This window comes from Protopterus annectens, chromosome 14.part0, assembly GCF_019279795.1.
Source record: "Protopterus annectens isolate FY-2018-M chromosome 14.part0, PAN1.0, whole genome shotgun sequence".
In the NCBI taxonomy this organism is placed as follows: Eukaryota; Metazoa; Chordata; order Ceratodontiformes; family Protopteridae; genus Protopterus; species Protopterus annectens.
Window position 1 is genome coordinate 887,773,880 of NC_056748.1, and position 25,629 is coordinate 887,799,508.

Here is a 25,629-nt window from a genome sequence, read left to right on the forward strand (position 1 = left end):
ACTAACTAACAGGTATCACACCCGGGTGAAACTGAGCTCCCATTACTAACTAACAAGTATCACACCAGGGAGAAACTGAGCTCCCATAACTAACTAACTAACTAACTAACTAACTAACTAACTAACTAACTAACTAACTAACTAACTAACTAACTAACTAACAGGTATCACACTGGGGAAAAACTGAGTTCCTGTAACCAGCACCAAGTGAATTTAGAAAAGGCTCCTTACTGTAACTGCAAGTCCTGCAGTTATGAAAAATAAACACAAAATGATATAAAGAACAGCAAATGCTAAGGTGCAATGTATTCCTTTAAAAGTATTTTTGCAGAATAGAAAGCTTCCCTGTTCTCTGTTCCTCCCACTAATTTATTTCAAGACTGCTACACCTGGGTTGTAGGGAAATACTCCTGAGGTACCACAATCTCACATTTAGTACAAATAATTTCCATTTTTACGCAATTATTCTTGCACTTCTATGGACTGCATTTATGTTTCTCACAATTTCAAATAGTTACCAAAAAGGCATTCAACAGGTATTCCACATTAAGACATGCAAATTACAGACCCCACTGTTGGAAGAGTACTGTTGATGATGATTATGATTCCCATTTGTTAACCAGGAAGGCCATATGGACACACAGTCCTTTTTCAGGAGTGACCGGGCAGCAATGTCCAGTTAAGTGACTTGCTCAAGGTCACACAGCAGGTAAATGATGACTGAGGAAATCAAACCCTGTACCAGAGGAACTACAGTTCACAGGTTAACCCTCTGCACCAACTACCAGACAGCATGACACCATTAAAATGCATTTATAAAGATCATACCCCTTTCTAGTCTTGCCTCATGACAGTGGAAAGGAAGCATTTTGTTTTGTAACTAGTGTTAGCTGGGAAAGAAGTATACATTTTAGTCACAGTCGAGGCATGCTCCCCCAAGCGCAGCAAATCACATCATAACATGTACTGACATAAGGTATATACCCCCCTTGTGGAGGCACGCATTGGTGCAAAAATGCTGAACTTGATGGAAAAAGAGGATAAATCAAATTACAAACTCTAGCATGGAGATTCTCAGAAGTTAGAGCCGTATATTTTAGTAAGAGATGCAAAGTTAATGTTTCTCATTACTGTCTAGTTTTTAAATACACAAATACTAATATCATCCAAAGTGGGAAACAGAACTTGCATGGACTAAGAAGCTCAGAGTCCTGTGGTGATGGGCTTTGCTAGTCTGCACGCTAGTCTGCAAGTACCTTGCACTGAAAACCACTGTTAAGTATTACTATTTACATATAACCTACGACCAGAAATACATTTACCATTTTGAAAAAAAGACCTTTTTATGACATTTTTAGACAATAAAATGTAACCAATTAATGTTCTACTAACTGGTCCTCCTCCTGTCATTTTTCTTCTTCTGAATGATACTTCTCAAAAGAAACGCGGAAACATATCACACATGAAAGTGAAGTCGCTTACTTGTTACTCTGCTCCCCTGTCCTGTAAAGGAATGCATTTAGTGTTGCTCTCAAGTCTTCACTAATTTTTTCCTACAAAAACAGAAGTTTAAGGATACCGTTAACATCACTGTATCAATTCCTTCACAACACATCAGCATGCAAACTTGGGAAAGTAAAAATGTAACCTAAATAGTGTTTTGAATAAAATCCTTTAGTCTGCAATAACAAAGTCTCTGAGAGGTGTTCATAAACATTAAATGCACTGCATATGACTAGCATGTCAAAATAAAATGTATAAAAATCCAGAAGAAAAAAGCAACAGGGCTGGAGTACAGTTGTGGCACTGCTCATCAGAAAAATCTCATCAACAAACAGGTAATAAAGGCATTCATTACACCAACTAAGCAATTCAAAAGATAGACACATCACTCACCATGGACAGCATCAAAGTTGTACTGCAATGCAGTAACCAAAGGTTGCTAACCTGAAAGAAGCAACTACTCAGCCATCAAGGATATGGATGCCATCAAGGATATGGATGACACTATCTCTCTGTCTCTCTCTCCCTCTCTCTATATATATATATATATATATATATATATATATATATATATATATATATATATAGAGAGAGAGAGAGATAAATATGGATATATATATATATATATATTTATATATACGTGTGTGTATATACACACACACACACATATTTATATATATATATATATGAATTGATATGAGACCAAAGATATATGCATACAAAGGCAGCACTACATAACTATGCACATCCACAGATGGAGCAGAGAATGCAGTGGCATTACAAAACCTGTTACCAATGTACTCAAACATAATTCTCTGCATGTTCCATGCATCAGAGTCCAGGCCAATAGGCAACCACTGTATCACAGGCCAAAGATACTATGCAAAATCAGAAAGGTGCAATAAAACACAACTCTCATCTGGTACTCTGAAATGGGTAATAAGGTAAATGGAATGTAAGCATTTAATGAATGGTGTAATTTCATAGCTAAGTACCAGGTCAGCCTTTATGTTGTGCACTGTGTATTCTGAACATATTGGAGCTGTGAAGGTAAAGCTTAAGATAAATGCAGAAGTGTGTGTGCGTATGCAGGCATAATACACCTAGCACACTTTCATCAAGTCACAGCTTACTCAAAGTAATTACAATGCAAACCCAAGACATGTACTACTACAGATATAGGCTTTAAAATATAACAAGTAAAGGAAGGCTCGACAAAAGCAAGTTTAATGTTAATATACTGTGATCTTGGGCTGCTGGGTGTGAAAGTGCACTAACTGCATTATAGGTAGAATTAATATTTTTTTCCTCTTATTTTTACAATGGTGATTATCTAGATTAATGTTGGCTTAAGCTATACACAAATGTTTTGAAAGCAAGTACATTTGAAAAATAAGACAAAATTATGAAAGCCATAAAAAACAATTAGATATGCAAAGATATCAGCTTTTTTATTAGCAAACGGTCACTGTGAGTCAAGAAGTCTGCATATTCTGTTCTAAGTAAAATTTACAAAGAAATCCTACTTGATGCAATGGAAATTCATCAGTCAGAACCAGCTATACTGAAAATGCTTGCTGAAACTGTGGAGATCCAGAATGTAATAAAAACCATCAGGAGTACAATTCCAACATCCTACTCCAAATAAAGGGCAGCCTCTGTGGCCCCTTCTGACAATGCAGCCTGGCATGAATCAACAGTTCTGTAGAGATGGACTGCTCTATCTCACAGGGCCTTTCTTTAGGAGGACAGGTAACATGGCACCAAGTAACTATATAAAAAATCTTTGGCAATGGCTCTCTAAGCTGGGGTAAATGGAGATCTTACTCTCCCAGAGTCCTAGACTGTAGTCAGGAATGCTGCATCTGAAACTGAACAAATGTTCCCTTGGATGATTCAGTCAGAAGTGGATGATACAGGACCAGGTTATACTTAACAGCTTTCCTCAAACAACAAAGAGGCTTCTTCCTATTTTGGGACTAGTTCATTCTAGAAAAGCAGGAGCGCAGACAGGAATCAAAACAGTTCTTCTCGGTGGTGGTTCACTTCCTCTTTAAGGGGTTAATGACAGTATTTTAGGAGGCCATGATGAACAGCACTTTAGCAATCCACTCAACATTTGGGATACTGTGCCTATATTCATCCTTGTGGGAGGACAACCTTCGGCTTCACCATCCTGTGCAGGAACAAGACTCAACCTGTAGCTCAGGCCACAGCATCAAAACATTAAACAAAGTACAATTGTGTACACTTACCATAAATGTAGATGTTCAAGTGGATTCACTGTTGCAGTCATCACATTTGGGTTATCCCTGTCAGGGTAGCCCTCGGCCGGTCCGAATACCAGAGACTTAGTATTTCTGCGTCAGTTACTGTCACTTGAGGATTGACTTCAGGTCATCAGTGGTATAAAGGCAGCTGACACCATTACATCAGTTTTTCTTGCCCTAACCTGCCAGGAACCCCCAAAGTAGGAGGCCAGGTTCTGGTGGAAGAACCCTACCAGTGGAAAGCAAATATTGATATGTCCCTTGTAAGGAAATGAGAACAACAAGGAAGAAAGGTAACAAAAAGAGAAAGAGAAAAAAAGGGGGATAGAGGGAGGGAAATCACTGCAACAGTGAATACACTCGAACATTTAAATAGGTGGAGGAAATAGGTGGAGGCAGTCAAGTAAGCTAGGGGCTTGGCTAGGATGACCTGCAAGACTGCAAAGGCAAACCTTGCCCTGGATTAGGAGAAGAGAGGCAGGTGGTAATGGTTGGTAAAAGTATGAACAGATGTCCAGGTGGCAGCCTCCAGGATGTCCCTGGTGGGGACTCCTCTGAGGAAAACTGCAGAGGTGGAGGCTGCTCTGGTGGAGTGTGTCCTGACCTCCTTGGGGGGAGGCTTACCATGCTGTTTGTAGCAGAAATTGATGCAGTGTGCTATCCATTTGGAAATGGTTTGCTTGGAGATGGCTTTTTCCTTCTGCCCCTGTAGCAAAGCTAACCAGCAATTGATCAAACTTTCTGAAGGATTTAATCCTGCCCAGATAGTATCTGAGGTGTCTGTGCACATCCAGAGAGTGAATAATCTTTTCCCCCTAGTTCTGGGGATTAGGAAAGAAGGTGGGCAAATGAATGGATTGGTTGAGAGCCACACTGGACACCACTTTGGGCATGAAGGATGGGTTAGTTCTGAGGGATACCCAGTCTGCATGGAAGATGAAGGGCTCCACAGCCACAAGTGCTTGCAGCTCAGAGACTCTTCTGGCTGAAGTGATGGCCAGAAGGAAGGGCATCTTCCAGGAGAGAAATTTTAGCTCTGCAGAAGAAGCTGGTTCGAAAGGAGGCAGGGCAAGCTTCTCCAAGACAAAGTTAAGGTTCCAAGCTGGTGTTGGTGCCCTTCTGGGAGGCCTCAAGTTGCTAGCTCCTCTGAGGAACTGTCTGATCAAAGGGTATGAGAAAAGGGGCTGCTCAGTGGGAAAATGAGCAGAAATAGCAGAGGCATTAATTTTTATATTGAAGAAAGAGACCACTGTGTAGTAGGTCAGCTAAGTCATCCAGGATGAGAGGGATGGAGGGCTGTGCCGTACTGGCCCCCTTAGCCTGGATCCAGGTGCAGAACCTTTTCCATTTATCTGCATAAGACTTTCTGGTGCCAGGGCATCTGGCCTCATGGATAACATCCAGAACCGGTGTATTGAGGATGGCAGATTGGTTGGGGGGGTTAGGGAATAAGCCAAGCTGCCAAACTGAGTGTCTGCAATTGGGGTTGCATAAATTCCTCTGCATCAGAATCCTCATAAGTGGAGAGGGGCTGCATGTCTTCATAGTCAGATGCATTAGATTCATCTGACACTTGTTCAGACAAAACTACTGGGGACAGATTTCTTTTCCTTTTTGATGGGGTAGCTTGGCTTCCACTGATCAGCATGATAAGGTCTTGTGCCATTTTAAGTATTTGAGACTGAGGCAAGGTAGCAGGTGCCTGAGAGTGGGTAGTCGGTTTCTTGAGTGTGGTTCGAACCCTGGGCCTAAGGAACGGTAGTCGCAAAAGAAGAAGTCAGTTTGTGTCGAGATTCGGTGGTGAAAAGGACCTCCTCGGACGCCGGTGCCTGCTCAGCAGCTCTGGACCCATCCAAGGTAGAGACGACCGTGGGATCCTTAGATGAAGAAGAGTTTTGCGGCATACCGGACTCTGAAAGGGTCTCAGTAGCGACCTGCGAATTAACTGAAGTGGGCATCAGGGGCTGCGAAAGCGCCTCACTGAGTACCAGAGGACTGATGACTAGCTTAACAGAAACGTCGTCAGAAGATTTGGACCTGTGCGGTCTGTCTCTGTCTTTACCTTTATGTTTCTTTGGAAGATCTGCTGTCGGATGGCTTACTAAAGCCATATCAAAATTCGAGAACTGTAAACGAAGATATCTGCCTACAATAAGGGCCTGACGATGGATAGTTCTGCTGTTAAAGCACAGAAGCGACGACGTCGTGGTCTGCGCCTAGACAAGTAACACAGAAAGAGTAGAAGTCTTGGTGTGGTATTTGCTTTCCACAGGCGAGACAGCTATTAACTTTTTCTGACATCAGTTAGTGCAAGAAAAAAGGATCTCCAATGAGGTACTTAGCTTTAGAAGAAGACTTCAACTTCAATTTGGAAATGAAAACTCAGGTAGCAGCCGACCAGCACTCGTGCGAACTGCTTCTGCTTCGGGCTCCATGGCAAGAAAGACTGATGTAATGGTGTCGGCTGCCTTACTTTATACCACTGATGACCTGACATCAGTCCTCAAGTGACAGCAACCGATGCAGAAATACTAAGTTTCTGGTATTCGGGCCAGCCAAGGGCTACCCTGGCAGGGATAACCCAAATGTGATGACTGCAACAGTGAAACACAAAGAACATCTGCACTAGACTACATAAGCAGAATGTAGGTGAGCTGCACACTGAAGGGACTAGAATTTGTAGAGATAATACTGTATCTGATGACTTTAACCACCAAAACAGAGTATACTCTTTCTACACCTATCCGGGGCTTTTGACTCCTTGTCTAGCAACATGGTAGCAACATTCTCACACCAGTCAGACTACAACAAGAATTGTATGGATTAAAGGCTGCAATTAACAGAGTTTTGTAAATTAAACATTGCAATTGTGCTTTAGATAAGGATCCTAAATACTCTAAAAACTAAACTAGGAGAGCAACATAAAGGCTTCAGTTGTTTTGACCACAACACAATGGCAAAGCTCCTTCAGTTGGTGGAATAAAAAGTCTGCGGAATCCTTTCTGGCAGAGGACAAGCAACAAGATCAAAAGCCAAGGTCCAAGAAAGCGGAGTCTTGCTAAAGGAGGCACTTCTGAATTATGGCTGAAGTAATATGACATACTGAGCAAGTGGCCATGGCACGTCTGCAATGATTACATTCTGGAACAAGCAGCAGTTACAGCTACATTGCTGGAGGAAGGGCATTCAGTAGGAGCATCTTACAACAGAAAAAGTTAGCCATATGATGGCAAAAAAACAATGCATATGGCATCAGGGAGTTTGCTAAGCAACTGCCAAACATGCTGTGTTTGAAGCACAAGATATAAATCAGCTGCTCAGTTTTTCTAAATGCTGGCATGCTCTTCAGGGAGAACCAGAACTGGAATTGTACATAGAGTGTAGGAAGAAGTTTTGTCTCATGGATTCTACCCCAGTAAAGAAAACAGAAGAGGGGACTAGTCAGAGGACAATTTTGTAACAACCTTTTAGAGGAAATACTTGTCACTCCAAAGTGATACTCAGTCCTAGTGAAAGATGAAACAGTTCTCTTTGAATAAAGTTTAAAGTCTATAAACCCTGTGAGAAAATGTAATGGTCTCTAAGCAGAGTATCTTTCAAAATATTCACAGCCATCAAGTCTCAAAGACAGATACCAAGAAAAAAATGGTGCAGTTGGGCAGCTGATGGTCAGATGGTCAGAATAAAATGAGAGGGGATGGAAAAGTTTCACAGTCACTGAAGCAGCTAGTTCACATACTAGAACTCAAGTCATAAAAAGTTCAAGTAGCAAGGAAGAGTAAAGCCACACAACCCCTTTATCCTTATTAATGCTCTCAGCACTTGCAGATGCACTGGCTGCGCCATCCCAACAGCACTAGCTGTTTAGACATCTTGTACCATTGTGTGTCCTGCTGAGCAATATGCTTGACTGCTGGACTACACTGACTGTGATTTAACTTCATTAGCACTTCTTCACACTAATGAATGCACAGAATTCAAAAAACATGAATGAACAGCTTCAGATTATATGAATACATAATTTAAGCAACTAATGCAAATTATATAGTCGATTTAATGTGTGTTTACACACTCAGCACTATTTTTTCAGAATCAGCTCCTGGCAATGCTTGTTCAGCCACCATCACAAAGGCATTTTGTATTGCATAAATGGAAGTACACGTGGGCATCACTAAGTTAAGGAACTGCTTTATTTGTGCTGTGTCACAGTTCTGCCCTCAACAATGTCATGGTGTGTGGAGATAACGAATATATGCACACTGAGACCAATATTAAGTCAGTATCACCAACAGCTTGAGCGACTGAGGAGGCGTGGCATACTTCTTCACTCAGATGAAGAACCTTTTCCAGTAAGAGGAGCGAACGTGAGGAGTGCAAAGTTTACCGTTAACCTTTGTTATCTTTAAGATTCCAACTAAGGGTACAGCTGGAGCAAGGGATCTAATGAAGTACCAGCAGGCCCAGAGGTAGAGCGAATTGCTGCTCTAACCAAGTGGGACTTCACTTCCTTCACTTTTACTGGGATGATTTCCTACACTGCCATGGATACGAGGGCCTGATGATGCACCTTTATGTGCCAACAACTAGCAAGTGAGGAAATGTCTTAGTCTTTCTTTATTGAATTTCATAAACAGAAATGTAGTCAAAGGAAATGAAAAGTAGTAAAAAAGCATAAAGAAAATATTTCATACTACAAGAAGAGATGTTCACCACCCTCTCCCCATTCTTTGCCCAAATGATACAAGCAGAACAAATGCAAGATCATGATCTCCCATGTGATACAGAACTCAGTTGTTCGGATGTTCTAACTCTGTGATTGGACAGGTGCTGCGGCTCACAGCTTTCACCAGCACAATTGCTTCTCTTTTACTGGGAATGACTAAGTGTGCTGCAACTATCACAATTCACTACCAGACATGTACAGATTTTCTGCAAAGGAGTACAAGCTTATATAGTATATTACAGACTGAATGCTGAATTTGAGAAGGCAGAGGTCTGGGTCTCAGCTCTCTTTCCATAACTTTTAGTATAAGAAACAGTCTCCAAAGCTCCACATGTTTGATGTTAGGATACCTCTCCTCTGGGCGTCAACTTCCATTGAAACCAGCTAGATGAGAGGGGTTCCTCGTTTTTGTGACACAGTGCAACTAAATAGTGATCCAAACACAGAAGCGTGGTCACCAAAAGGTGAATAAAAGGAAAATAAACAAAAAATAATTCTTACACTTTCATACCTCCTAAAGTGTGGACTTGCTCACATAGACAACTGTTACTTATATTTTTTAACAGCAAGATCCCTGTCTCTTGAATAGAAGTGAACCCTCTGATACACTGCATTTTTGGTTCTTGGATAAAAACACAAACTATGTGTATGTGATTACACTTCCGAGTATCTGTTACAAAAATCAAACTTAAGCCTTGTACCAAGGCCCTTCATCTGGCTATCCAAGCAGCCACTATTAGGATCTGCACTGGTTTTGGTTTCTGCTGCATAAAAAGAAGACCCTCAGTGAGGCTGGTAAGAATTTTCTATTGCCCTAAACCTGAAGTAAGGGTCTGACAATAAAAGATATGCAACTGATGGAACACTGCAGCCACTAAAAGCTCGCCATTGAGTGCAACACTAGAATCCTGAGGCATGCAAACCAGTTTACAGGCATTGCTGTATTCTGGGCTGTGGTGTAGTTCCTGTGTTGTCCATTACCTTACCTTACCTGGATAGAAGGAAGTTTCTTTGCTCACCAGTGGGAGTGGGGAGCCTTGAGCAGCCTACCTGTCCTTGGGGGAAGTGACCTCAGCACAAGAAACTGTAGTAATTGGTTGTTTGGGACCATTTCTAGCTCTTTTGTAGTCCACTGTTTAAAATCCGCCTCTGGGCGTTTTTTTCTGGCTATACTGCTCAGACAAGCTCCACGTGGGTTTACAGAGTGGTCCTAGCATTAGGGAACTCAGAAAAGCGACTACCTTCAGGATTAAAGTATCTTTGCTTTTTTTTTCACTTGAAATAGCTTCTGTAGCTTACCTTGAACTAGCCTGAACTGTTTTTTAACTGATTGCTGCATTATTTTAAAATCTGCACTTAAAGTTACATTTTAGTCGAATTTGATCGAAAGTTTGCTTGTTTGTTTGTTTAATTTAACTGTGGAGGCTGCCCACTAAAGTGTGCTAGCCTGTGTAACTAATTTATCACTGTTTCTGCATTTTCTGTGTGTTTCTACCAAAAAAACAAAAAAATAATCCTTGTTTTCCTGCCTTCCTCGACTAGTTTAGACCAGTTTACAGGCATTGCTGTATTCTGGGCTGTGGTGTAGTTCCTGTGTTGTCCATTACCTTACTTGGATAGAAGGAAGTTTCTTTGCTCACCAGTGGGGAGCCTTGAGCAGCCTACCTGTCCTTGGGGGAAGTGACCTCAGCACAAGAAGCTGTAGTAATTGGTTGTTTGGGACCATTTCTAGCGCTTTTGTAGTTCACTGTTTAAAATCCGCGTTTGCGGCTTTATGGTTGTCGATAGCGCAGCACCGGTTAAACCTTTTCTGGCTCCGACAAGTCTGCTCTTCAAATTTTCCCTTAAGGAAGCTCTACTCTTAGTATAACCAGACTACTCACTGTAGTATAAGCTTAGCACTTGTTCTCAATACTTCTCTACTAAGTAAGCACTCTCGTACTAAGTAAAGCACTACATCTACTTACCACCCCTGTGAATATCCACTTCCCTTAAAGGTATACCACTCCCTTATACTGTTCTAGCATGTCGAGTGGTAGATTACTGGCGTCGTCTCCAGTTCAGCTGGTCAATCTGGGTATCTTGAGACAATGCTACAATTGTCTCATGTACACAGACAACCCTCTCCTCCTCCCAACAAACACAAATATATGTGAGAGATGCAACTATATAGCCAAACTGGAGGCTGAACTCTCTCAACTCAGGACTGGCATGACCAGACAGGAGGAGATGGCAACCACACACACAACAATCCCAGTCCCACATAGACCTAACACAACTGCAAACCAAACACATAAAAACACAAAAACATACTCGGAGGCTCTAATAAAAAACTTACCAAAACAACAGAGGCTCCCAAAGCAGACATCCAAAAATCCACCACCTCAAAACAAAACACATGCAACACATACTTCAATAAATCAGTGTGTCGACCAATCGCAGCCCTTAAGGCCAAACACCTTGCCTGATACACTAGTAATAGGCGACTCCATAGTCAGGCACACTGATGTCCCACTGACCAGGCTGAACAAGGAGAAGGTGACTGTGAGCGGTCTATCGGGAGCTAGGATCCGCCACATAACACACGCACTCAGGTCACTCCAAAGCAAGTACAAATATGACCCCATCATTGTCCATGCTGGTGTGAATGACCTGAGACGCACCTCCCTGGACTACATGAAAAGAGACATAGAGGAGCTCTCCGATTATGTAGCCCAGGCTGGTATGACCCTGACCCTGAGCAGCATCTTGCCCTCACCAAGAATGATACCACAATACAAAGACAAGATGATCAGCTTTAACAATTGGCTCAAGTACTGCTGTCATTCTAAGGGGATCCAATGTCTGTCTGCCTGGGATGATATGTTGGACAAGCCACGCTGCTCAAGGATGGCTTACACCGTCACCACTGGGCTTCCGGATATTGGCTAAGGCTCTTGCCACCCCATAGTGCCTTTTTTAGGCAAGGCTCAAAAGACAAACCCACCTCCTTAGAAAACAAAAATGGAAAAAAACTAAGGGTAATGCTGCTCAACGCCAGAAGTCTAAATCTCAAGATGCAGGCAATTGATGCACTCCTCAACATGGAGAACATAGACGTCTGTACAGTAACTGAAACCTGGTTCAAGGCTCCTGAGAGCACCCCAGCGCTACCAGGCTATACCTCGTATCATGCTTTTCGGCCCCAAAACCCGGGCCGAACCACAAAGGGAGGGAGTGTCCATATTCATAAAGGACACCCACACCTCCAGGTTAGTAGCAACACATGAAGCATCAGAGACCATACAGGTGCAACTAACCATAGGCAAAACTGCTATACAACTGGTAGCATGTTACAGACCACCCTCCCAATCTCAAGAACCCCACTCAGCCTTCCTGAAGACATTGGAGGATATGAATGTATCACAAAATACCATCATACTGGGAGACTTCAACTACCCAAACATAGATTGGGTACATTATTCTAGCCCTAATACCCTAGCCCAAAGGTTCCTGGAATTTATAAATTCAAATGCACTGGAACAACTAGTCACCTCTCCCACTAGGGGAGATAATATACTAGACCTGATCATCACAAACATGGGGACAAAATGCTCCACACCGGAAGTATACCCCTCACTAGTGAGATCTGACCACAAACTAATCACCCTGGATATACATATCCCACCTCCACCCCCAGCACAAAAGACCACAGTGAAAAAAGTACAGTTTTGTACCTACCATAAATGTAGATGTCCGATAGATATGCAACTGCAGTCACAACATATGGGTTGTCCTGCCTCAGGCAGCCCTCGGTCAGCCGAATTCCAAAGTCTGGTTCCGGCGTCGGCTGGTGTCGCCTCCTCTCCGACGTCACAACGGCTGGAGTATAAAGGCATCGGCCGACGCCATCTTCTTCAGTGTTTCTTGCCCCAGACGCCAGGTGCCCTCCTAAGAAGGCTAAATTTGGAGAATGGATAAACAATTCCAGACATGCACAACAGTAATAAACAGATACACCATAGGAAAACCCCCCCAGCTAAAGGGAACAGGGGGAATGGACCCAAATGAAGGAAAAGAGGGGAAGGAGGGAGGGAAAATCCGACTGCAGTTGCATATCTATCAGACATCTACATTTGTGGTAGGTACAAAACTGTACTATGTCCTTCAAGAATGCAACTGCAGTCATAACATATGGGTTGAATACCATAGCCAAGCTGGGGGTGGATGGAGCTAAGAAAAGAATGGAGTAGCTAAAATGCCCTGCAGGACTGCCGAAGCAAAGCCTGCTCGGGATCTGGAGTATAAAGGCAGGTTGTAGTGTTTGGTAAATGTATGCACGGAGCTCCATGTAGCAGCCTCTAGAATGTCCTTTGTAGTCACTCCTCTTAGGAAAGCTGTGGATATGGCTATAGCTCTGGTGGAATGTGGCCTAATATTGGCTGGCACACTTTTCCTATGGTGAGAATAGCAGAATCTGATGCAGTGTCAATCCATTTTGAAATTGTTTGCTTGGAGATTGCTTTTCCTTGTATTCCAGCAGCATAGGCTACAAACAGCTGGCCAGACGTTCTGGTGGCCTTAGTTCTGTCCAAGTAGTAGCGTAGTTGCCTGTGTATGTCCAAGGTATGTAGCAGTCTTTCCCCTCTATTTTGAGGATTGGGGAAGAAGGTAGGAAGGTGAATAGCTTGATTTAGAGACACCCTGGAAATCACCTTTGGCATGAAAGAAGGATTTGTTCTTAGAGAGACTCTGTCCTGATGGAAAATGAGGAAAGGAGGTACTGCCATGAGTGCCTGTATCTCCGAGACTCTTCTTGCTGATGTAACTGCCAATAGAAAAAACATTTTCCATGATAGAAATTGCATCTCCGAGGTTGCTGCTGGCTCAAAGGGAGGCAGAGATAATTTTTCCAGTACAAAATTGAGGTCCCATGCAGGTACAGGTTGTTTTCTGGGAGGCTTGATATTCTTTATTCCTCTCAGGAACTGTCTTAGCAAAGGATGTGAGAACACTGGTGGATCACAATTGTATCTTGCTGAGATTGCTGAGGCATGAATCTTTATGGAAGAATATGAGAGTCCAGAATGAAACATTTCTGCCAAGCATTCCAATATCTGAGGTATACTCAGTACTGTTGTATCCTGACCCCTGTTGGCAGCCCCGATGCTGAATCTCTTCCACTTGGCTGAATAGGCTTTTCTGGTGGATGGTCTGCGTGCTTCCAATAAGATGTCCTGAACTGCCTTGGAAAGATTGGAAGCGGAAGGAGTTAAAGTAACCTCCAGGCTGTCAGATGTAATGTTTTCAGGTTTTGGTGAACAGTCCTGTAGTTGTGTTGTGTTAGGAGCAGGGGCCATAGGGGCAGAGGCCACGGTTTGGTCCGAGTTATGCTCAATAGCAATGGGTACCAGTGTTGCTTTGGCCTGTCTGGAGCTATCAAAATGCCCGTTGGTTGTTCTGCTTTGATCTTCAGGATCACCTTGGTCAACAGTGGCAGAGGGGGAAATGCATAAACTTTTAGGGAATTCCACCTGAAGGAGAGAGCATCCGTTGCCCAGGCTAGTGCATGGTGGGTCCTGGTACAGAACTTTTCTAGGTGATGATTCATGTGAGACACAAATAGATCTATGTCCGGTCTTCCCCATGTCTTTGTTATTTGTGAGAACATGTGTGGATGCAGCATCCATTCGTGTGGATCCAAGAAATTTCTGCTCAACCTGTCCGCCAGTACATTGTCCTTGCCTGGCACAAACTGGGATTGCAGGTGTATCTTCCGACTCAGTGCTTTTTCCCAGAGAATCATTGTTAGTCTGCAGAGGGGGTATGAATGAGTCCCTCCCTGCTTGTTCATATACCACATGACAGTGGTGTTGTCTGTCCTTATTAGTAAATGTCCTTGCTGCAGTGATTTTTCGAAACTCTCGATTGCATGTATGACTGCCAGCATCTCTTTTTGGTTTATGTGCAGATGTCTTTCCTTTGGTGTCCATTGACCTTGAACGCATCTGCCCTCAATGTGCGCCCTCCATCCATGATCTGAGGCGTCTGTTGTAATTATTTGACCTGCTTGAGGTCTGTTGAAAAACATGCCTTTGTTTAATTGACTTGCTTGAGCCCACCACAAGAATTCCTTTTGCAGACATGGAATAAGTGGGATTACGTCCTCTAGGCTTTGGCTGTGTTGTGACCATAAAGCTTTTCAAATACCATTGCAGCTTTCTCATATGAAGTCTTGCCACAGGTATCAGGAGAATGCATGATGCCATGAACCCCAGGGCCTGCAGGAGTTTCCTTGCAGTCAGCTGGGGGAGCTGTGCTAGGCCTTTGAAGTACTCTGGTAACTGCTGTTGTTTTTCCTCTGTGAGGTAGGCCATCTGTGTTTGTGTGTCCAGTTTGGCTCCTAGAAAAATAATCTGTTGTGATGGCAGTAGCCTTGACTTTTGAATGTTGACTGTGTATCCCAAGGCCTGTAGTAATTGCATGACATAGTCCAAGTTTTTTATTAAGGTTTGTCTGTTGTCTGCTTGTATGAGGCAGTCGTCCAGGTAGGGGTATATTTGAATTCCCTGGAGTCTGCAGTGTGCCACTACTGATGCCAGGCATTTTGTGAACACTCTGGGCGCAGTAGATAAGCCAAACGGCAATGCTGAGAATTGCTAGTGCTCTGTCCCTGCAAGAAATCTGAGGTATCTTCTGCAGCTTTGTCTGATTGGGACATGCAGGTATGCCTCCTTGAGGTCCAAAGTGACCAGCCAAGACCCCTTGCCCAGCATGGGAAGGAGTTGCTGTAACGTTAGCATTTTGAACTTTGGCACAATGAGAAAGGTATTTAGAGTAGACAAGTCCAGTATAGGCCTCCATTTGTTTTCCTTTCTTGGAACAATAACAGTCTTGAATAGAATCCCTGGCCTTGTTCCTGGGGAGGTACCTTTTCTATTGCTTTTATACTTAATAGCTTTAAAACTTGAATGAGTGCCTCTGCCCTTTGATGGTGTGGCAGGTTTGGCATGCCTTGTCTTGTAGGTAAAGTATGGAAGTGGAATCTGTAACCCTTGTCTATTAAATCCAGAATCCAACTGTCCTTGGTTAAGATATGCCAGTTTTTTGAGAATAAGGATAATTTTCCGCCCAAGGGTGCTTCTGTCTGAGCCCTTGTAGGCGGTATGAAAGTCAAGTCATTGTGATTGTCCTTGTGGTGCAGCTGGACTGGCTGCAGCACTTCTTTGAGTTGTAGGTTGCCATTGGCATCCCCTGTAGGAGCCTCGGTGTTGGCCTCGGCCACGCCTGTTCTTTCCCCTTTGAAACCTGTCCGAGTCTGGGAAGGACCAATTTTTTGAAGGCCAGTTTCTACTGAATCTGGGTGGCTGAACCTGGAGGAAATCCTTGACTGTCTGTACTGACTTAGCTTTTTCCTCAATGGACTTCAACACATCTTGTGCATTAGCGCCAAAAGGCTTCTGTTTTTCCAGAGGTGCATCAAGTAACTTTACTTTGACATGGTCTGGCAGTGGCTGATCTTTTAACCAAGCATGTCTACGTATCACAGCCCCAGTCATAGCTGCCCTACATGAAGCTTCCAATGCATCATAACCACACTGAAGAAAATGATTGTTAACCTGCTGAATGTTATGTATGTGATCCTGCAATGCCTTTCTGGCAATAGGCTCAGGGGAGGCTAACTTTCTGTAAATCATCCAGTAAAAAATCCTGGTACTGAAACATATGAAAAAGGCAGTTAAGAGACCTCAGTGCCAGGGTGGTAGAGGTATAAACTTTTTTACCCCATCTCTCCATAGACCTGGCTTCCCTATCCGCTGGCAAAGGATTTTTGGCAGTGGAGGTAGCCACTCCCTTGGGACCCTGTGAAATAGTTTCTAAATCCACGGTGTGGGCCTTAAAGAGATGTTTGTGAGTGTCAGGGACTCTGTAATATCTGTCTGGCTTGACAGCAGCAGGGGGGAGAGAGTCAGGGTTAGCACTGGAATCGGAGAAAACATCATCCAAAACATCCATCACAGGAGGAATAGCTAAAGGTCTGTGCTGGGGAAGCTTTAGGAAGGTACAGAGCCTTTTCCTGGAATCAGAGAATTCCTGACCATGCCATTGGAAGTGTTCCCTCATAGAGTGCAGGACTTCACCAAAAGAGAAATCCTCTGGAGGAGAGGCAGAGGGGATTGATTCCTCAGCATCAGAGTCCTCATAGGCCTGGAAGGATTCTTCTTGGATATCTGAATGCTCAGAATCCCCAGAGGCCTCATCTGAGGACAGGTTCTCAGTCTGCTCAGTTCTAGGCCTTTTCTCTGCAGGAGGTTGAGAACCCCTGTCTGGGTGAGGCTGAGACCCCCTGATAAGGGAAACAAGGTCTGCAGCAAGAGACATTATCTGTTTATCAGAAGATGAGGCCTGGACAGCAGGTTTAGGATGGGCCTTGGCCTGGCTGGCGGCCTTAGCACGTGCAAAGGCCTTGATGGACATAGATACAGGGGGCCTAGCAGCCCCACGTGCAGGAGTGACCTTGTCCACCGGAATGGTGTCGGGTAAATCATGAACTTCGGTATCCGGAGGAAAATCAACAACCGGCACCAGAGAGGTCTCTGGGACCGAAGGACTGGATAACGCTGTGTTGTCGGTCTGGAGCGGCTGAATTATCACTTCTGCAGGGACCGAAGCACTAGCGGAGGGTCTAGGAGTAGTATCGGTAGAAGACGCGGGCCGAGGATGTCGGTCCCGGTCCTTCCGTTTTTTGGAAGATTGAGCTGTCGGTTGATCCGACGGCATGATATACGCGAAGGATTCGCCAAAAAAGTCTTCAGCAAATTCTGCCCGGCGCCTGAGAGTGCGCTTATTAAAGCAAGCACAGGCAGCACAGGCTGAGATGTCGTGGTCTGGGCCCAGGCAAGGAAGACAGTAAGAATGGAAGTCCATAGGAGGTATTTGTTTACCACAAGACAAACAATTATTAACTTTCTCAATTTGTTCTGACATCGGCTGAGACAAGAAAAAATGTTCCCCAACGGGGTACTTAGCTTTTAGATGACTTCGGTACTGAAAACACAGGAGCTGACCGACCGGCACTTGCGAACTGCTTCTGCTTCGGGCACCGCGCGGCAAGAAAGACTGAAGAAGATGGCATCGGCCAATGCCTTTATACTCCAGCCGTTGTGACGTCGGAGAGGAGGCGACACCAGCCGACGCCGGACCCAGACTTTGGAATTCGGCCGACCGAGGGCTGCCTGAGGCAGGACAACCAATATGTTATGACTGCAGTTGCATTCTTGAAGGACATCTTCTCAAAAGCAGACTTCACTCTTCTTAAGACTGAGATGGTATCCTTTAAGCCCACTGTGCCAGTGGATACCACATCCCACAATGCCGAATCCTTCACAAATGCTTTCTATGGACATCTCCAAGAATGCATGGATCATGCAATCCCAAACAAATCCAAGTCCCTCTCCACCAAAGGTAAGCATCCTGTCTGGTGGACCTCAGCCATAAACAAATTGTATAACAAAAGAAGGAAGCTACTGCACGTCAGAGCGAAATCCCATGAAGGGAAGACATCTCTGATCAACATTAGCAGAAAACTACGTTCTCGCATAAAAACATCCAAGGCAAACTTTGAGAGAGAAATCACTAAGGACACTAAAGATGACCACAAAGCCTTCTTCAGCTATGTTAGAAACCTGGGCGGAAACCCTCAGATATGCTCAGAGTTGGTTCACAACAACAAAAAATACACTGAACCCACAGATATTGCCAACATTCTGGCTGACAGGTTCAGTGCAAATTTCTCCCCTCCTTCACCCCCAAAAGAAGAAATACTTATCCCAGCTGAATGTAATCTCCCTGTCATCTCAGATGTCCAAGTGAGAACCACCCTAAACAAAGCAAAAAACACAGCATCAATGGGACCTGACGGTATCCCGGGGTGCATGTTACATGAGCTCCAAGAGGAGCTAAACCCACACATAAAAATGCTATTTAACATTAGCCTTACTTCGGGATATGTACCTGAACACTGACGTACAGCAACAGTGGTCCCACTCCACAAGGGGGGTGCCTCTACAGACCCTGGAAACTACCGCCCCATAAGCTTAACTAGCCTGGTCTGCAAAGCTATGGAAATAATCATTATGGAACTCAAACAGAGACATAGGGGACCTACAGACACTTGACCCCACCCAGTTCGGCTTTGTAAAGGGCAGATCCTGCCTTTTAACCCTGGTTGCCTTTTTCGAAACAGTCACTAGAGCCATTGATGAGGGCAAAGCAGTCCATACAGCATACCTGGCCTTGGCTAAGGCCTTCGACACAATACCCCACTCAGGCATCATAGATAAGCTAAACAGCTTAAAAGTAAACCCTTATGTCACTAGATGGGTTGCAAACTGGCTAAAGGACAGAACCCATAAAGTTAAAATCGCTGGAGCAATGTCAGACTCAAAGCCAGTCACAAGTGGTGTCCCACAGGGATCTGTCCTGGGACCCCTCTTGTTCGGCATTTATTTCTCAGATGTTAAAGCAAACATGGGAGGGCTGTGGCTGACAAAGTTCGCAGATGACTGCAAACTAGGCCATAGTCGATACACCAGCAGACACACACATCCTACAAAAGGCCTCACTGAAGCGGACAACTGGTGCCGTAGTCACGGCCTTAAACTAAATGCCAAAAATGTATAGTCATCCCTTTTGGAAAAAAAAAAGTACCCACAAATTATCACATAGACAGCAACCCACTGAGTGCGGAAAAAGTAATCAGAGACCTAGGGACCCAAGTAGACAGCGACCTCTCATTTGACACCCACGTTGCCAAAGTGGTTAGAAAAACATTCTACCTTGCACACCTCATCATGAAGGGATTCACATCCAGATCCAAGGATGTCATTGTACCCCTATATTCCTCCCTCATCAGACCCATGATTGAGTACAATGCCCCATTTGGTATGTACCTCACCCGGCATTTGCAACAGCTGGAGAGACCACAAAAGTACCTCACCAAAAGGATCAAGGGTCTCCAACATACGCCTTATTCTGCCAGACTAAAGAAACTTCATCTCTATTCAGTAGCATACCGCCTGCTCAGAGGTGATCTCTGCCTGACGACAAGGCCATGTCCAATCAGGATCTGATGGACATGCTCCACTTCAAAAATCCAAATCCATCAGGACCACGAGAGCTAAAGACTTAAACCTCGGCACAAGTATGAATAGGACATGCTGGAGGGATAGATTCATAACCCAGAGGCTTCCCATGCTTTGGAACAGGATCCCAGTTCAGATAGGCAGAGCCCCTCACTGACTCTCTTCAAGAGAAATCTTGATGAGTGGATGGGAGATCGTAAGTTTACCCCAGGGGTCACATCTGTGTCACTGTTAGACAGGGGCACAGTAAACTAATTCTATTATATAAGGGGACCTTCATTGTGTCACTACTAGACAGAGGCACAGTATTCTAGATTTATTCTATTTTTGTACCATTTCATGGGGTGGCAAAAGCCACATCACTATGGCTAGGCTTACAAATGCCCCAGGGCAGATAGCCTAGTACTATACTATGAAACTATGAATGCTACCAAACACAAAAGACAAGCCAAGACTATGATCTCCTGGACTCCCTCCTCAGGTGGGAATGGCAGAAACATAAGAACCTACAGTCTCCAGCTGTGCCCCACTAAGAAAAAGGTTCAGTAGGACTTCTCCCAGTCTATGGACACTCTTAGGATACACAAACACTGAAGTGCTCAAGATATGGATAATGTAAGGGAGTTCCACAAAATTGCCATCACAGGTCAGCCACACATGTATAAGAACAAATGGATGTTCTTCTCTGCTAGACCTTTATCACAACACCTAGCACCTTTCTAAACATTCAGGATGCCCAAAAGTGACTAAATAATAGGTTGCACTGAAAGTGATGTCTATCCACAGGAACATGTAATAAACATTCGGGGTCCTTAGATGGGTATGTGCCAGAAAGCATCCATCATTTCCACCAACACTACTGAGGTCTCCTGTAACAGCACTGACATGACTCTCTGAAAGTATATATTCTGAAAATGGAATATACTGGATCTGCCTGGTAAAAAACGCAGAGTTAATTCATCAAATGGACATTTCCTGTATTCTCTGAAACCACAATAATGAAAAGAGTGGAACCCTACACCATCTCTCCAAAGGAAGGATAGGCTATATGACCCCCCCCCCCCAAGTTGTAGAGTCTCAGTCTGTCCCAAGAACTTTGAGGAGGCAGCTTAGTCTCTTAAAAGGAACCTTTTCTGGAGGAGGATCAGAAAGTTTTAAGATGTAGCCTACCATGATTACATCTAGCAGACAGCAGTCCCTTGTGAGGGTCCTTCAAGCTAGGGTGAACTAAGCAATTTTCCAACCCCACAAACAGTACTGGATAGTAGTCAAGACTGACATAGTGATTGGGCATAGTTGCCCTCCTCAGGAACTTAGCTGGCAAAGTCATGGAAAGAAACCCTGCACAATGCTTGTGGTTCTTTTTTTAGGGGTTGGGATGGCTTCTTTCTTGTGAAGTGAGTACTGAGACCTATGCTGGACCACACAGATCACAGAGGCATTGCCCTATGATGCTTATTCAGAATCATTCCACTCAGCATAGCCTTCTTACCAACGAAGTACACAGAGTACACATGCTTTTAGACTGCAAATATATCATTCTTAATGACAGACTACGGGGGGGGGGGGGGATCACTGACCCATGGCTCCTCATCCTTCTTGTCCTTATTCTGATTTAACCACATCTGGGGAGAACATGAGTGCCACAGCTCATTCCATGGAATACTATGACAGTCTGAGGATCATCACAGAATGGGTCAGAGAGAAGGAATTGTGTGTGGGACGCACTGCCCTTATCCATTTAAGGGGAAACAGCCTCCTTCTACTCAGTGTCCCCTTTCACAGGATGCTGAAGGATATGCGGAAAATTCCTCTGATGGAGGGCATGGAGCTGAAATCACCTTTGTTCCCTGATGATGCACTCTTACAGTATAGAGGACAGGTACCACTAGAAATCAAACAGCTGGCAAATATCCATCAGCTGGGGCTGGCCTACAGGCCCTATAAAGGTAATACCAGGGGAGCCTATGTGACCCTTGCCAGTAAACTATGCTGCACCTGCAAGCTGGGGAGAAGTCAGTGGTCGCAAGTGAGGCTATGGGGGCACCTTGTCAGTAGGAAGCTGAATGCCTGCATGCTATAGATGATCAACAAACAGACAAGCACTGTGGATACCACAGAATGCACTACCATGGTAGTTGTCTGGGCTGTACCTCTCAGTCTAACAATAGGAATAAGCAGGACTCTTCACTAAAGAAGAAACTGATAAGGTACAAGGAATACAAAGTCACCTTCTCTGTGGGCTTAAAAAAGGCTATGACCAATACTTGCCCTTCAATTTTGTCACTATCTCATACTGCTCTGGCTTCATTCGATAACTGTGCAAAGGACCCACCTGCTGCTTCCTCCAGTGCTGGCCACTCACAATCTTCAGACAATTAAACAAAGCCTCAAATTTCTCCCTTTGTTCACAGTTGGGTGATGATGCTGAAGTACTGACACTTTATGGCAGCACATGACATCTGGCTTCTCTCCTAAACTGCTAAAAAAGGTTTGTGATCTAGTAAGTACACTAAAAGATGGAAAGTTGCAGCTTCGCTGGCAACACATACAGATATTTTCCATGACTATTGTTAAGACATCCATTGATCTGTGCAAATGACAGAAAAGGAATAAGGAGCCCAAGAACTATGGACACGTACTTCTTTATCACTGTTACAGTATTCTACATAAAAGGGATATCTTGCCCAGGGCAGCCTGATGCTTGGCCAGTATGTAAAAGCATATTGATCTTGTATGTGAATGTAGGGCATAAAAGGGATGTACAGATTCACCTACCCAGAGCTTTTTTGCTGCCAGTTCGAATGCCATTTTTTACAGTTGGTCTGAATGCCTTATTGCTGTACTGAAGACAGTACCATGGCAGAATCCATCAAACCAGAGATACTCCTACAAGGTAAAAAGAAAGCCAAAAAGTCTTGGCTGGATTCTTTAGCTGTCCAACCTCCATCAGACGCCCCTCTAGAAGCAGATAACTCTGTATGTTGTTTAGCATCTACGTCGGATTCCTCAGCCATGACCCTGTCAGAGGTCAGCATGGATCTGTCTTTTCACACATCCGAGGCTTTGCAGATGTATGCTCCACACACAGAGTGGGAACCAATGTTTATTATCTCAGAGGGTCCTAGTGGGATTCTGCAGATATTGGTCAAAGAGGAGTTCCTGGGTTATCTTACTGAATCTCGACACAGGTTGGAATCTCTGGCATCTGACGTCCCTTCTATGAAAAGACAAAAAGTGAAGCATGTTTTACTCCATCCTCAGGATTCTCAAAGAGAATGGCAAGAGTTTACTCGGGGATTGTTTTCAGCCTTAATGGCCCAAAAGTCTCCTCAAGAGGTTTTGATACTTGCTCCTCCTTGGACCTCTACCCCTTCTAAACAGCTTAGGGAATCAGATTCCTGGGATGAGGATTCAGTGTCTTGGTCCTATTCTTCACAGATGCCTTCGCCTTTGACTTATGGTTCTAATGAAGAGGACTCTGTTAGTTCAGAGTCTGCTTTCCAGGATTTGTCTTTTGGGGACATAAAAGAATTCCATCATCCTAGAAATTAAGTGGGATACTTCAAGTGTTTGATATTCAGAAAAGATATTATGTATTGCTTCAGGTGGATACTCCTGAACCATCAGCAGTTCCTCTTGTGTTGACTGCCTTGTTAGACACTTTCATTGCTGGTTACAAGTCTCCTGATTCTTAGCCTTCTGCTCCTAAGAAAGAGAAGTTATGTACTTACTGTAACTTCCTATCTGTGTTGTCCAATTTCATTATACCTCATGAAGGGATCAGAGTACTCAGCTATGGAAACACTGGGAGGAACTCAAAGAAGGATATGCCTGAGCGCCACTGAAAGTACAGTTTTGTGCCTACCATAAATGTAGATGTTCGAGTGCTAATACAGCTGCAGTCATAACAGATGGGTTTTCCTGCCATCAGGCAGGTCCTTGGTCGGCCGAATTCTAAAGTCTAGGTCCGGCGTAGGATGTCGTCGCTTCTTCCCTGACGTCAGTGCGACAGGGGTATAAAAGAACCAGCCGACGCCATTTTCTTCAGTTTTTCTTGCCCCAGATGTCAGGTGCCCCCAGAAGGAAGGCAATACATAAATTTATGTAATAATGCAATGCAGTATAATCAAAAAACAGTAGTTGCAAGCAAATACACCATAAAAGAATACCCCAATCAGGTTGTATGAGGAAGTGTTAGCCATTAGGCCTGTCCCAGAGGGGAAGGAGGGAGGGAAACCTGGACTGCAGCTGTATTAGCACTCGAACATCTACATTTATGGTAGGTACAAAACTGTACTATGTTCATCGTGCATACAGCTGCAGTCATAACAGATGGGTAGAATACCAAAGCTAAAAAAGGGGTGGCAGGCACTAGGTGGAAAGTACAGTTTTGTACCTGCCATAAATGTAGATGTCCGATAGGTATGCATCTGCAGTCATAACATATGGGTTGTCCTGCCTCAGGCAGCCCTTCGGTCAGCCGGATTCCAAAGTCTGGGTCTGGCCTCGGCTGATGTCGCACTTTCCCTGACGTCAGAGCGTCTGGGGTATAAAAGCATCAGCCGACGCCATTTTCCTCAGTGTTTCTTGCCCCAGATGCCAGGTGCCCATCTAGGAAGGCTAAATTTGGTGGAATGCAATAAATTCCAAACATTTTCAAAAATATATACATATATATACAAACAAATACACCATAATAAATCCCCCAGCTAGCTAATAGAGGGGTAAGCACCCTAGGAATACCACAGAGGGGAAGGAGGGAGGGTAAACCTGACTGCAGATGCATACCTATCGGACATCTACATTTATGGTAGGTACAAAACTGTACTATGTCCTTCAAGGATGCATCTGCAGTCATAACATATGGGTAGAATACCATAGCCAATCTGGGGGTGGAGGCACTAAGAAAAGGATGGTGTAGTTAAGATACCCTGCAGGACTGCTGTAGCAAAACCTGCTCTGGATCTGGAGTATAAAGGTAAATTGTAATGCTTGGCAAATGTATGCACGGAGCTCCATGTAGCAGCTTCTAAAATGTCCTTGGTAGCCACCCCTCTTAGGAAGGCTGTAGTGGTGGCTGTGGCTCTCGTGGAATGAGGCCTAATGTTTGCAGGAACCGTCTTTCCATGAAAGGAGTAACAAAATCGAATGCAATTTCCTAACCATTTTGAAATTGTCTGTTTGGAAATTGCTTTTCCTTGTGCCCCAGCAGCATATGCTACAAACAGTTGGTCAGTCTTTCTGTAACTTTTAGTTCTGTCCAGATAGTAGCGCAATTGTCTGTGTATATCCAGAGTGTGTAGAAGTTTTTCCCCTTTATTTTGTGGATTTGGGAAGAATGTAGGCAAGTGAATAGTTTGGTTCAAGGATACCCTAGATACCACCTTTGGCATAAAAGTAGGATTGGTTCTCAATGAAACTCTGTCTTGATGGAAAATAAGAAATGGCTGCACTGCCATTGAAGCTTGTAACTCAGATACTCTTCTTGCTGAAGTTATGGCCAGAAGGAATGCAGTCTTCCAAGACAGAAACTGTAGATCCGCCGATGCTGCTGGTTCAAAGGGAGGAAGTGTTAGTTTCTCCAGCACAAAGTTGAGATCCCAAGTAGGTAAAGGAGGTTTCCTTGGAGGATTGATGTTTTTGATTCCTCTCAGGAATTGTCTGAGGAGAGGATGCGAGAAGATAGGTGGATCAACATTGTATTCTGCTGAAATTGCTGAGGCATGTATCTTAATGGAAGAATAGGACAGGCCATTGTGGAACAATTCTGCTAAGTATTCCAGAATATGTGCCATGCTCACCACTGTCACATCTAAGCCTTTTGTTGTGTTCCAAATGAGAAATCATTTCCATTTTGCTGAGTATGCCTTCCTTGTGGAAGGCCGGCGAGCTTCCATAATAATGTCCTTTACTCTCTGTGATAAGCTATTCTGAGGAGGGGGTTATGGTATTCTCCAGGCAGTTAGCTGCAATGTTTTCAAGTTGGGATGCAGGGTCTTGAAATTGT

General features: G+C 44.0%; 1 protein-coding gene across 1 annotated transcript in view; it reads right to left on the reverse strand.

Annotated features, from left to right (window-relative positions):
- Window positions 1-25,629, reverse strand: part of LOC122788743 (ATPase family AAA domain-containing protein 3-A-like) — a 493,053-nt gene that overhangs the window by 84,178 nt on the left and 383,246 nt on the right. Inside the window, exon 15 of the mRNA XM_044055637.1 lies at window positions 1,483-1,553. Coding sequence (XP_043911572.1) covers window positions 1,483-1,553 — 71 coding nt within the window. The remainder of the gene's footprint in view (window positions 1-1,482; window positions 1,554-25,629) is intronic.